At 41.0% G+C, this 15,088-nt stretch overlaps 1 protein-coding gene across 1 annotated transcript in view; it reads left to right on the plus strand.

Annotated features, from left to right (window-relative positions):
* Positions 1-15,088, plus strand: part of atrn (attractin) — a 233,320-nt gene that overhangs the window by 156,783 nt on the left and 61,449 nt on the right. The window contains exons 9-10 of the mRNA XM_048602194.1: positions 1,421-1,575; positions 11,810-11,894. Of these exons, the coding sequence (XP_048458151.1) occupies positions 1,421-1,575; positions 11,810-11,894 (240 nt within the window). The remainder of the gene's footprint in view (positions 1-1,420; positions 1,576-11,809; positions 11,895-15,088) is intronic.

The raw sequence follows: 15,088 nt of genomic DNA on the forward strand, positions 1-15,088 counted from the left end.
CCTGCAAATACATTCTATTTTGTTCAAAAATCAAACAATTGCGGATAACGTGGCATTTTATAAATTTCCAATTTGGAGATAAAACCAGTCTCACTCCAAGTTAAAACAGGGACAGATTCTGAACAAGGCCTCACAACTAAAATCCATTGTCTGACCTGAGATGACATCTCTGGTATTCTGATAAAACCTTTAGTTATCTCAGGGCAGTGACTTAAAAGAAATTCTAGGATTTGCATATTAATCAATCGAAACCTACATTTCCTTCCTAACTGAATAGGGATTTAACAGACATCTTGGGTTTTTTCAAAACAATTGCATCAGTTCTATGACCCGTTGACCGTTCACTTACAAAATCTGTGTCTGATGCCACCTCTCTCACTATCACCTGACGAAGCAGCAAGGCTCTGAAAGCTTATGTTTTCAAATAAACATGTTGGACTGTAACCCGGTGTCATGTGATTTTTGAACTTGATTCTCTCTCGAGCCATTTTTCAGTAGACCACTGATGGGAAAATCGAAAACTAGATGACAAATTTCAAATACAACACATTCCAACACTAGCCTAATGTCAACACTGAAAGAGCAAAACAATTTCTTCTAGAATAGCTGCAGGTCACTGGTTACTAAAAACTGATCTAACATGGGAATTTTTGCTATTACTGTTTATCTGCTTTCACTCTGACATTATTGGATAAAGGGACGCCCTTGCACAATTGGAATCAAACTGAGATTATAGACAAAAACCAAAAGAACCGCGGATGCTGTAAATCAAGAACAAAAACAGTTGCTGGAAAAGCTCAGCAGGTCTGGTAGCATCTGTGAAGGAGAAAACAGAGTTAACGTTTTGGGTCAGGTGACCCTTCCTCATAACTGAGATTATAGACCTTTAGAATACAAGATACCTGTGTTGTTTTGGAGCTGTTTATCCATTTGCTGCCAGGAGTACCAAGTCTTCAGCGATGTCCAATATTTTCTATTTTTTTTATTTTGTAGCACGTTGCTTATCTTTGTGTAAAGGTAGTATTATTTTATTCACTAGTAATGTATTTGTTTGAGGAAATGTACTTTGTTAGAGTAGTGCAGTGTTTCATTGGATGGGTGTCAGTCGTGTTTGAGAATGTATCTCCATTTGTGGGATGTCTCTAATAGTTGTACGATCACTGGGGATGTGTCAGTATGACAGATAATTCCTGAGCATATGCCAATATTTGATATGAATTCTGTGGATGTTTACTGACGTATGGGAATGGAGCTTCTGGGAATTTATTTTTATTTGCATTGTCCCTCCAGACATTTGATATTGCAAAGAGATTCCCCTTGTGATCAAGACACGCAAACATTTTCAAACTGCTGCTTTAAAATGGTCATGCCTTGTTAAGGATATATGGAATGATATCCATTTTCTTTTCCATTTCAAAAGGACAATCTTGAAAGATCGAGGTTTCTTCCGTTACCTGCATACTGCCATTATTGTAAGCGGAACCATGTTGGTGTTTGGTGGGAATACTCACAATGACACTTCAATGAGCCATGGAGCTAAGTGCTTCTCTTCGGACTTCATGGCTTATGATTTGGGTGAGCTGCTGGATAATTTATATTTTATATTATGCATTATGATTCATTTGTAATGTTTCTGAACTTGCATTTTAACTAACGGGTGCACTTAGTGCAATAATGTTTTATGTTGTCTTCAGACTAGCACTTCTCATCTTGTTTACTTTTGGTTCGCACACAGCACCTCATGTGTTATGTCTGACTTGAACTTCTACTTATTCCTGAAGATAAATCATTTACCCACCCAACCTCCCATTACTGTGATGAGCATAGATTAGAAATAGAATCTGGAACCTTCCAGTTCATATGTCATAGCCACCCAGTGAACCTTTGTGGCTACCTTTTTAACTCCTTGTCTGAAACCTTTTAAATCCAAGGTAAGATTTTTTTTTAACAAAACAACATATATTTCCTTAGTGACCAGTGTAAATATTAAAATTATTTCAACAGTTATATCAGTAAAAAGGAATCGTAATTTCAAGCTCTCTGTGGCAATTTCAAGATTGTCAGCAAGAGAGCTAGGAGTGAGGTGTGAAACTTCTTAACTAAGTTCTTAGAGTTTGGAATGCGCTGCCCAGGAGAGTGGTGGCATTGCATATGAGGTTTCAAAAGAGAAACGGATATATATTTGAAAGTAATTAATTTAGTGGGCAATGGAGTTAGGGTTGGAAAATGGGACTAGTTGGGTTGCTCTTTCAGGAGCCAGAACAGACATGATAGGTCAAATGGCCGCCTTTGTATTGTAAAATTCTTGGATTTTTATGGTTCAGTTAATGGCAATGCTAAGATTTTTTCTTTCATTCTTTATTCATTCATGGGATCAGGGCATTGCTGGCTAGGCAGCATTTATTGCCCATCCCTAATTGCCCAGAGGGCAGTTCGGAGTCAACCACATTGTGTGACTCCAGACCCACAGCATCGGCCAGACCAGGTAAGGATGGTAGTTTCCTTCCCTAAAGGACATTAGTGAACCAGATGGGTTTTTCCTGACAGTTGACAATGGATTCACAGTCATCATTAGATTCTTAAATCTAGATGTTGAATTCATATTCCATCATCCGCTGTGGCGGGATTCGAACCCGTGTCCCGGGTTGTTATGTGGATCTCTGGATTAACAGTCCAGCAATAATACCACTACGCCATCGCCTCCCCTTGTAAGATGTACACTTAGGTTCTTTTCCACAGGTGGGTGTTGGATTACTTGTTACTGTATTTGCTGTAAAAACTGACAGTTAGAAGTACTAGAGGCTGCATTGCAGACATTTTGGAATGTGGATTATTTTCAATAAGTTGAGGAATGGGAGACATTCATGGTAGTGTTTCATGCTCTTATAGGCAGCTGAATCCTATATTTAGGCATCTGACATTATCCACTGATTAACTTGCTTAATCCCATGAGTTGTGGCTGGATGGACTACACGAGAGGTAGCAGATATTTTCCCTTTTCCATTCAACTCTGGGCAAAACTCCTTCATTTGTTGTTTAATTACGCTGTGGAAGCGGTAGAAGGATATAGTTGAGACAAGTCATACCCCAGACTGAAATCTGTCTTGTTAGCTTTGTTTTAATAGGGTGATCTCTCACTGAAAATCTCACCGTTGTAATTCAGGTTTAAAGGTTTTTTTAAAAGTAAGTTACAATTGAATAAACCAAACTATTTGCATTTAACAAACTTTAAAGATTTTGTAACTCATGGTAAAATACAATGCCATTAGTCCCAATTTATAGTACTTGCACAAAAGAGAATTTTCTTTGTGTGTATTAACCGTGGCTTTAATCCCCCATTTGAGAATCTTGAAGCGTTAAGGCAACTGAGTTTCCAACATTCCTGGCTTCAAATGACTCCTTCAGGGTTGTAACCAAACACTTCTGGTCTGGAGCTTTTAAAGTAAACTCCGTATGCTGAGATAACCTTTTTCTTAACAGCCCTAAACCTTTCTCAGGAGCAACTATTTTACACATCCACCTTCAGGCCAAGATTTTTGTAAACTGCTTCAAACTGAATCTAATAAAGCTTTTTCCTAAGCTATGGGTGTTTCCCCCTAATTCTCTCTCAAAAAAAAATTCCCAAAATCTTCTGTCTGAAAGCCTAATGTGCTCTGCTCTTTATCTTGTTCTCTCATAAATTCTTCTAATGTAAACAAATCTCCATTGCACTCCAGAAACTGTGTGTGTGTGTCTCATACTGTGCTTCAAATTACATACCATGGCTACAAAAATGCAAGTTACTTACTAAACCCCTTCAGGCGCACACGAAACTGATATGCCACAGGTTCAAACTCTCAAACTATATATAAATCTCACCTTACTTTGCAATGCTGATAATTTCCATTTAATATCTCCTCACTTGCCAAGCCAACTGTAACATGTAAAGTACTGTGAAGGATCTTGTCAGGCTTGGAACTGAAACGTATTGTGGTGCTGCTCTTCCCTCCTCATGATTGAGGTCCAAATCAGAGATTCTCCTTTGGTAACAAGTGACCTGTTACAATCTGGTTCCAAGCAGACAGAGACCACAGTATAAAAATTTGCCAAATTTGGCAGTAACTTAGCAGTGTTAAAAAAGGAAGGCAAGCATGATAAACAATGTTTTTGCCCCTTTTTGTGAAAACTAATGAAAGCATTTTAACAATAATTAGTATGTATTTTATGGCCCAAGGGAGAGCTAATTACATTTTGACAATGATTCCAAACTTGATCCTCAAATTTTTAAAAATGAACATTAATACTGAGTGAAAGGGCAAACATACTTTCCAAATAAATATCCCCTTTTTTTTAATGCTGTGGATTCTTTAGCTGCTGTGGTGGAATTTGTCATGCACCAAAATGTGAGCAGAATTTTCAGAGCAGGTTTTTGTATGTGGATTGGTCTGAAGTCTCCGGTGAGATAGAAGCCCTGAATAGAAAGATTTGTTTTTAGCTTTACATTTACAAAGCATCAAACAAGTGGGGACAAGTCTCAAAAAAGCTGTGTAAATTGTAATAACGTTGTGTTGATGCAGCTTGGTGGATGTATGCACTCTACTGTGTGCCTTCTGTATTTCTTTCCAATGGTTTAAGAGGCTGTAAAAACCAATGCAAGTCTTTATTTCTATAATGAAGAATTTTACTAAGTTCATTTCTTGAGAATTCACAGTGAATTGAGAGCACAAGTGCATTACTGTAAAGTATAGTCTTATTTCCTAATTTGGTACAAACCATTATGATTATTACGTAAATGCTGAGAATGCACAGCTGGTTATTCAGCATCTGGAACAGGGAATGTGATTTAACCAGACTTTCTCTTTGAGACTAAAACATAAGGAGCAGTTTCAAATTTCAGAAATCTATACTAATAAAACAAATAGTTGCTGCAACTGTCTGGCAAACCAGTCGAAAATTGGAGAAGAGCATGTTGATTTGAAATCACAGGCCTGTGATAACTCTTTGAATGAGCTACTGCAAGTATGTTGTGCCTCCTATTGTGCCGTAACACTTCTATGATGCTGTGAAGTTTTCTCCCAGAAAAAAATATCCTGAGCAATTCACGCTGGCAGTTGTCACGTTTTTAAAAACTGATTATTTTCTTCAAGCCTGTGTTCTTATAGGTCGTTGAGTGCTAGAGGGCTAATAGTCAATCAGGAGCAGTTTCTGCTCAATTAAGCAGAAAGATGTAGTTAATTAATGCCCTGACTTTGCTCTGACTTGAAATACTCAATTTACGTGCTTCAGAAGACGTAAAGATAGGCAGCAGAGGGCAGCATTGTAGTGTGTGTGTTTTAATGCAGGAGGTGCTGTCTTTGCATTAGCTGTTTGTACAAAGCATTCTGATTGTCTCTTGGTTCCTGTTCCCTTTCTCTTACGAAGTCCAAACACTGCTTTCAGATCACACATGGTATATAAAGAAAGAATTTAAATTTAAACTGCCTTTCAGATCTTCAGATTGTCCAAAACAGGAAATAAAGTATTTTCGAAGTGCTGCTACTGTTGTAATGCAAAGTTAATAGTAGATGTCATACAAGTGTTTTCACCAGCAGTTTTTTAGATTTATATAGCACCCTTAATGCTATCCAGTCGCACTTCAGAGGGATGTAGAGGGGAGAAAAGACCTCCAAACCAATTAGAAAGATCTTGGGTAGGATGAATAAAACTACTGCCAGAAAGTTAATGGTTCTAAATGGAGGGAAGTTGCAGGTTTATTGTCTTAATTGGGCAGTGAAGGCCAAGTGGCCAGTGTTGAAATGAAGGATAAGGAGTTGGTCAAGAAATTAACTATGAAACAATGATTTTACAAAGAGTGTTGTATTAGAGGAGTTTATACAGCGATGGGAATTGTCCCAAAGTCACGGAGGAATGTAAATGCAAATTCGACATTTTGGTGCATTAAAAATCAGTTTGTCAGAGGATAAAAGTGAAATTATTCTTCGTGGGATTGAGAAATTGATACTTTTTTTCAGTTTATGGTCTGCTGTAAGCTCATGTCCTGAAATAAGTATGAATGGACCATTTTTTTGAGCAATTTGGAGTTTGATTGTTGGCATTTAAAATAGTGTTTGTTATGTATCTGTTTAAATTAGAAATTTCACTTGTCCCAAATATCTTCATTACGTATCTCATGTAGGAGCTTTTGAATACTGCATGTCCTTACTTTGTACTGTTTGTTTGTTTACCAAAAAGGTTGAATCCTGTATATATTTATCATTGTACATGCAGCGAGATTAAATTTACTGTAAATTGTTGTTTTTGACAAGTATTAAAGGGATAAAATTAAGTAATTTCACACATCCTTGTAGTTTTATTCTGTCCAGATAGAACGCAAGTTAGATTAATTCATATATTTGGACTGTTGAAGTGATGTAGCTTGTGCAATTACAGGTTTATTAAAACTTTAAATTTAAATTTTCTTTTGGTTTAATTAATCAAAGCTAATTAACAAAGTATAATTTTTTCATTTATTAACGTTTCGGGTCCGGTGACGACTCCTCAGAACTCAGGAGGAAGGGTCACCGGACCTGTAACGTTAACTCTGTTTTCTCCTCCAGAGATGCTGCCAGACCTGCTGAGCTTTTCCAGCAACTTTGTTTTTGTTCCTGATTTACAGCATGCGCAGTTCTTTTTGGTTTTTATAATTTTTCATTTGTTGTTGGGATGTGGGTATTGCTTGCCCATGGCAACATTTATTATTATTTTTGATTTCCCTTGAGCTGCTGTCAGAATGGTGAGTGATTTAGCTAATCTGCAGGTGATGGTCTTCAACCCTTTTCTTCAGGCAGTGACCGTGGTGGGCTGCTATTGGGAGTAAAAGTTTAAGGGGATCAGTGAGTGAAAAGTTCTTTTATCTTGGGTGGGGTAGAGTTTCTTGAGTGTTGTACTTATCCAGATATGTGGCAAATTTTTAAAAAATTCATTTGTGGATTGTGGGTGTTGCTGGCTGGCAAGCGTTTATTGCCCGTCCCTTGTTGCACTTGAGAAGGTGCTGGTGAGCTGCCTTTTTGAACTACCACAGTCCACTGACTGTGGGTTGACCCACAATGCTATTAGGGAGGGAATTCCAGGATTTTGACCCAGCAACTGTGAAGGAACGGCGATATATTGCCAAGTCAGGATAGTGAGTGGCTTGGAGGGGAACTTGAAGGTGGTGGTGTTCCCACGTATCTGCTGCCCTTGTCCTTCTAAATGCAAGCGGTCATGGGTTTGGATGGTGCTGTCTGAGGATCTTTGGTGAATTTCTGTAGTGCAGCTTGTAGATAGTACACACTGCTGCTACTGAGTGTAGGTGGTGGTGGGAATGGATGCTTGTGGTTATAGTGCCAATCAAGTGGCTGCTTTGTCCTGGATCATGTCAATTTCTTGAGTGTTGGGGCTGTACACATCAGGCAGTTGGGGAGTATTCTATCATAGTCCTGACTTGTGCCTTTTCTCTTTGATTATTGGGTGACCTATGATATAATCCCAATAAGATGATCATCCCCTTCTTATTTCTGAGTTCCACTGGACGATCCCTCAGAAATATCTTCTCTCCGTACAACAATGTCTTCCTTAAAACCACCACTCCCCCTCCTCTCTTGCCTCCCTTTCTATCCTCGGAACATTGAGCTGCCAGTCCTGTCTCTCCCTCAGGCATGTTTTTATAAGAACTATGATGTCCCAGTCCCATGTTCCCTGAGTTCATCTGCCTTACCTGCCCATACACCGCTGCACCCCCCCCAGGCCCCAAGAAAACCTTCCACATTAAACAGATGTTCAACTGCACATCCAGTAATGTGGTATATTGTATCTGCTGTTCCCGATGTGGCCTCCGCTACATTGGGGAAACCAAGTGGAGGTTTGGAGACCGCTTTGTGGAGCACCTACGCTCCGTTCGTGACGAACGACTACACCTCCAGTCGCGAACCACTTCAACTCCCCCTCCCACTGCTTGGATGACATGTCCATCCTCGGCTGCCTCCAGTGCCACAACGATGCCATCCGAAGGCTGGAGGGACAGCACCTCATATTCCACCTGGGAACCCTGCAACCCAACGGTCTCAATGTGGACTTCTCCACCAGCTTAAAAATTTCCCCGCTCCTGACCTCATCCCAAGACCAGCCCCTCTCGTCCCTGCCTCCTTGACCCGTCTGTCTTTTCTCCCACCTGCCTGCTCTTCTAACCTCACTGACCAACCCCCACCCCCACTTCCTCCCGACTAGCCTCATCCCCGCCTCCTTGACCAGTCCGTCTTCCTTCCCTCCCCTTGCTTGCCAACCCCCATCCCAACTCCCTACCTACACTCTCCTGTACTGGCTTCATCCCTGCCTTGACCTGTCCGTCTTCTCTCCACCTATCTGCTCCTCTATCCACCTTCTATCATCACCTCCCCCTCTATCTGTTTATTCCAGAGTCCCCTTCCCTTCCCCCATTTCTGAAGAACAGCCCAGATCTGAAACGTCAGCTTTCCTCTGCTGTGTTCATCCAGCTCCACACCTTGTTATCTATGCCTTATCTGTAAGATCTCTTGCATTGAAATAAATGCAGTTTAATTAATCAGTTACCTCATTCTGTGACTTGCTGTTGCCTGCTTTTTCTAATTAACTTGCTCTTTTTAAAATTCAGAACCTGCTCATCTTTCTTATGACTGTCCAGGATTGCACGCCACCAGCACCCCCCACTGGAAAAAAAACTGTTTAAAGGCCCCTGTATAGCACTATTAAATCTGCCCGCCATTATATTGGTTTCCTTGCAGTAAAGTGAAACCCGTTCCTTCTGGGGCAGGAAAGACCTGTTCAAAAGAGATCCCAATGATCCAAAAATTTGAAATCTTGCCCACCACACCATTTCTTCAGCCACTGATAGATTTGTCCGCGCTGAAATGCTGACTTGCTCCTGACATCTCACCACTGGAATGTAGCCCATTTGTTCATGTTTGGACCAAGGCTGTAATCAAGTATGAAACCAAATTGATTGTTGTTTTGCTTTTGGAAAAAGAAATTTCAATAACATCATGCTTTCCTTGTTTTCTTGAAGCTTCAATGCAGCGTTGTCTTTTGTTTTTAAAATATGTTCATGGTTTCAGGGTGTCACTGGCTTGGCCAGCATTTATTGCCCATCCAAAGTAGCCCGGGAGCGTGGTGGTAAGCTATCTGAAGTGTAGGGACAGTGTTCCAGGGTTTTGACCCACGGACAGTGAAGTGACTGTTTCAAGTTAGGATGGTGTGTGACTTGGAGGGGAACTTGAGTGGTGGTGTTCCCATAGGAGGTGCTGTTGACAGAGCCTTAGTCAGTTACCACTGTACATTTTGGATGGTGCACACTGTGCACTTTGTGGTGAAGGAAGTAAATATTGAAGGTGGTACAGGATGCCAGTCAAGCTGGATGCTTTGCCCGAGATAATCTCAAATTTAAGAGCATAAATTAGGCCATTCAGCCCATCAAGTCTGCTCCACCATTCAGTCATGGCTGATAAGTTCCTTAACCCCCATTCTCCTGCTTCGTCCCCATAACCCTTGATCCCCTTGATAATCAAGAGCCTACCTATCTCAGTCTTAAATGTACTCAATGACCTGACCTCCACAGCCTTCTGTGGCAGTCAATTCCATAGATTCACCACCATCTGGCTGAAGAAGTTTCTCCTTATCTCCGTTCTAAAAGGTCTTCCCTTTACTCTAAGGCTGTGCCCTCAGGTCCTCGTCTCTCCTACCAATGGAAACATCTTCGTAACATTCACTCTATCCAGGCCATTCAGTATTCAGTTTCAATTAGATCCCCCCTCAACCTTCTATACACCAATGAGTATAGTCCCAGAGTCCTCAAACGTTGCTCGTATGTTAAGCTTGTCATTCCTGGGACCATTCTTGTGAACCTCCTCTGAACCCGCTCCAGGGCCAGTACATCCTTCCTGAGATATGGGCCCAAAATTGCACACAATACTCCAAATGTGGCCTGACTAGAGCCTTATAAAGCCTCAGTAGTACATCCCTGCTTTTATATTCAAGTCCTCTCAAAATCAAGAAGTTTATTCTGAAGTTGGAGTTGAATTCATCCAGAAAACTGGTGCATATTCCATCACACTCCTAACTTGGGCCTTGTTGAAGGAAAGGTGTTGGGAAATCTATGAAACCCTGGTCAGACCGCACTTGGAATATTGTGTTCAGTTCTGGTCACCTCATTACATGATACATGTGGAAGCTTTAGAGAGGGTGCAGTGGAGATTTACCAGGATGCTGCCTGGACTGGAGGGCAGGTCTTAGGAGAAAAAGTTGAGGGAGCTAGGACTGTTTTCATTGGAGCGAAGAAGGATGAGAGGTGACTTGATAAAGGTGTACAAAATGATGGGCATAGATAGAGTGGATAGCCAGAGATTTTTTCCCAGGGCGGAAATGACTATTACGAGGGGGAGTCATTTTAAGGTGATTTGGAGGAAGGTATAGGGGAGATGTCAGAGGTAGGTTCTTCACAGAGTGGTGGGCGCGTGGAATGCGCTGCCGGCAGTGGAAATGGAGTCAGATACTTTAGAGACTTTTGAGTAACTCTTGGATCGGCACATGGATGATAGTAAAATGTAGGAAGGTGGGCTGAAGAGCCTGTACTGTTCTATCTTCTATGAATCAAGGAGTGACTTAACCACTGCAGAGTTTCTAACCTGTGACTTACTCTTGTAGCCACAGTAGTTTTATGTCGAGCCTAGTCATTTCTAGTAAGTTGTGACCTACACGTTTCTGTTAGTGGTGGATTCATTGATGGCAATACTGATTGTCCAACAACATTCATTCAATGATCAGATTCACACTTATTGGAGATAGGTTCCAGGGAATGACTGTGGTACAAATGTTACTTGTCAGCCCAAGATTGGATATTATGGAAATCTTGCTGCATTTGTACCCAGACTACTTAAGTAGTCTGAGGGATGTGTTGCCGTGTTTGCTCCAAGCTACAAATGAACAATTGTGCTTAGTGCTGTTTATCTCTGCCTTTGCTCTTTTTCCTCTCTAATATTGAGGAGCAGCCATATTTCATGTTCTCCCATAGGATTGTACTTGATAGTTTCACTAATCTGTCAGAGATTAATTTTCCTGTGCTACCAGTGGATGTGAGGAAAATTGTCTCCAGGTGGCAGTAGAGCAGTTCTGAACTGCAATACAAGAGCAGTTAGATAATTTTTAGATTTGTTCACTTTTCAGGATTGTAGAGCATTTGTCCAGGATTATCTACAGGAGATTTCATGGGTTATGTATACATTGTTACGTGGTTTTTCTGCTGGTCCATGCATTTTCTTTTTAATATGTCAAGTTTCAAGTTAATAAGTTTCAATATGGAAGAGGAGAAACAGGACCAGAACCAAGACTCCTTAATCTAAGTCAAAGTAGGATATGGCTCTCTGCTTGTTATATAAAACCAGTAACCCAACAGTCAGGAGCTGAAATTTCACAATGTTTGAATGTGACTTCATGCCTGCGTAATAAGGTGATAACCTTAGGGCAAGAATGACCATAAGTAATAGAAAAATAAATTGGATGTTGCTGAAATCTCAATGTAGAGCTTATTGTGCAAAACACAGTAAGAATATGCTTTACATTTCTAAAGTTAATCATACAATAATGGATCATTCTCAAAGTGCTGGAGAAACTCAACATGCCTGACCGCATCTGAGGTGAAACGGCCTTAAAGTTTCGAGGTCCATGACAACAACTACTTAAAATTATGCCTGCAGTTAGTGTAAATGTAATGCATGTGGCATATAATTTCTTTTAATTCATAACCAAGCTTTGTTTTGATTAATTTGCTTTTGTGTGCCCACAGCTTGTGACGAGTGGTCTGTGCTGCCTCCACCTGATCTTTGTCATGATGTCAATCGGTTTGGTCACTCAGCTGTCTTCACCAATGGGTAAGGAGTAGGGATTTCATTGGTCACATTAATAGCCAAGACTGTTAAGACTTTAACAATTTAAATCTGTAGATATTTAAATATTTCCATCAGTCTTCTGTTTGTTTGCATCATAAGCTTTATGTTTGAGTAAGGCCACGGAACAATAATTCAATGTCAGTTTTTCCTTCAAGAACATCATGCATCTTTTTTGCATCAGGTCATTTTGGACACTGGTTTTTCTATCCACATAAGAAAGTAAGCACCCTTTATAGGTTCCTCTGTCTTTGGGTCTGTTCCTTCTCAGTAGCGTTGTGATTATCTTAATAGTATCACTCCTTATTTGGAGCCTTAGTGTCATTTGTAGGTAGGTGAATGAGCACTTCCCCTCTTCACATCAGATCTATTCGAGGCTGAGTAAGGCAGATATTTGATTACAAGGGAGTCGAGGATAATTGAAGCTGGCAGGCAAGTGGAATTTGCATCAAGGTGGCCAACATAATCAAAGACCCATTGCACCCTGGTAATGATCTCCAATGACCTCTCCTGTCAGGCAGAAGGTACAGAATCCTGAACACATGCACAAGCAGATTCAGGAATAGCTTTTTTCCGGCTGTTATCAGACTGCTGAATGGGCTAATGCCTCAAATAATGTAACCTGTGTGTCTCCAAGTCTTTCTGATGTGTACATCTTTTGCTTGCTGTGATCTTTGATCTTTGTGTACTACTCGTAAACAAAGCTTTTCACTGTATTTTGGTTCATGTGACAATAAAATCAATCAATCAACCAATCAATCAATCAATTAATCCAATCTGATTAGCCTTGACTGAATGCGCCACGTGGCCTCGTCTTACTCCTAATTCTTATGATCTTAACTTAGTACACTTTGGTATTCTTCTAATAGTTTATTGTTTATTGGATGAGCCAGCTCACCGCAGCACCGTGGTGCAGAAGGCCATTCAAGAGGGGGGAGCAAAAAGACAAGTGGTAGCTATAGGGGATTCTATAGTTAGGGGGATAGATGGTATCCTTTGCAAGCCGGATCAGGAGTCCCGGTGCCAGGGTACAGGACATCTCTGATCGGCTTGAAAGGATATTGGAGCGGGAGGGGGAGGATCCAGTTGTTGTCGTCCACGTTGGGACTAAGAACATAGGCAAGGCGAGGATGGAGGACCTGTTTGGGGATTATCAAGCACTAGGACCGAAATTAAGGAACAGGTCCTCGAGGGTCATAATCTCCGGATTACTGCCCGAGCCACGTGCAAATTGGCTTAGGGATAAGAAAATTAGGGAAGTAAACACGTGGCTAAGGGAGTGGTGTGGGAAAGAGGGGTTCCATTTCATGGGGCATTGGCATCAGTTTTGGAACCGGAAGGATCTGTACCGATGGGACGGTCTCCACCTGAACCGATCTGGAACCAGTGTTCTTGCGAAAAGGATAAATAGGGTGGTCACTAGGATTTTAAAGTAGTGAGTTGGGGGTAAGGGAAAGGGAAAATGACAGGGAGTATGATGGTAAATAAAAAGGTAAGCAGCAGGTTAGCATGTGTGCAGGAGGGTTTAAGTTCAAGGCAGACTATGAAAGAAGCAAAAAGGAAGGATAACTCGGGAGATATTATGAGAGATGTTGGAAATCATGAGGGTAAGAGAGCTCGCATAAAGGCACTTTACCTGAATGCTCGTAGCATTCGTAACAAGGTTGATGAGTTAACGGCACAAATCATCGCGAATGAATATGATTTGGTAGCCATTATTGATTTGGAGACATGGTTACCGGATGGTCACGACTGGGAGTTAAATATCCAAGGGTACCAGACTATTCGGAAGGACCGACAGGAAGGTAAGGGAGGTGGTGTAGCTCTGATATTCAAGGACGCCATCAGGGCGGTTCTGTGAGATGATATAGGTTCTATGGAGAATGAGGTTGAATCCATTTGGGTGGAAATTAGAAATTCTAAGAGGAAAAAGTCACTGATAGGCATAGTCTATAGGCCACCAAATAATAACATCACATTGGGCGGGCAATAAACAAAGAAATAACTAATGCCTGTAAAAATGGTACGGCAATTATCATGGGGGATTTTAACCTACATGTAGATTGGTCGAACCAGCTCGGTCAGGGTAGCCTTGAGGAGGAGTTCGTTGAGTGTATCCATGATAGTTTTCTTGAACAGTATGTAATGGAACCAACAAGGGAGCAAGCTATCCTAGATCTGGTCCTGTGTACTGAGATAGGAATAATTAATGACCTCATAGTTAGGGATCCTCTTGGAAGGAGTGATCGCAGTATGGTTGAATTTAGAATACAGATGGAGAGTGTGAAGATAAAATCCAATACCAGGGTCCTGTGCTTGAACAAGGGGAACTACAATAGAATGAGGGAGGACTTGGCTAAAGTAAACTGGAAACAAAGATTTTACGGTGGGACAGTTGACGAGCAGTGGAGGACTTTCAAAGCAATCTTTCAAAGTGCTCAGCAAAAGTATATTCCAATGAAAAGGAAGGACTGTAAGAAAAGGGGTAATCTGCCATGGGTGTCTAAAGAAATAAGGGAGGCTATCAAATTGAAAGAGAAGGCATACAAAGTGGCCAAAAACAGCATGAAACTAGAAGATTGGGAAAACTTTAAAGGTCAACAGAAAGCCACAAAAAGAGCTATAAGGAAAAGTAAGATAGAACATGAGAAAAAACTAGCACAGAATATAAAGACAGATAGGAAAAGTTTCTATAAATATATAAAACGAAAAAGAGTGGCGTAAGTAAACGTTGGCCCTTTAGAGCATGAGAAGGGGAACTTAGTTACGGGATATGATGAAATGGCCGAGGCATTGAACAGGTATTTTGTATCGGTCTTCGCAGTAGAGGACGCTAATAACATGCCAGTAATTGACAAAGAGACGAAGGTAGGTGAGGACCTGGAAACAATCACAATTACGGAAGAGGGAGTGTTGGGCAAGGTAATGGAGCTAAGGATTGATAAGTCTCCTGGCCCTGATGGAATACATCCCAGGGTACTAAAAGAGATGGCGGGAGAAATAGCAGGTGCACTAGCGGTAATTTTCCAAAATTCGCTGGACTCTGAGGCAGTCCCAGCAGATTGGAAAACAGCAAATGTGACGCCACTGTTTAAAAAGGGAAGTAGACAAAAGATGGGGAATTATAGACCGGTTAGCTTAACCTCTGTAGTGGGGAAGATGCTTGAGTCTATTATCAA

Source organism: Rhincodon typus, chromosome 1 (genome assembly GCF_021869965.1).
Source record: "Rhincodon typus isolate 14 chromosome 1, sRhiTyp1.1, whole genome shotgun sequence".
Lineage (NCBI taxonomy): Eukaryota > Metazoa > Chordata > Chondrichthyes > Orectolobiformes > Rhincodontidae > Rhincodon > Rhincodon typus.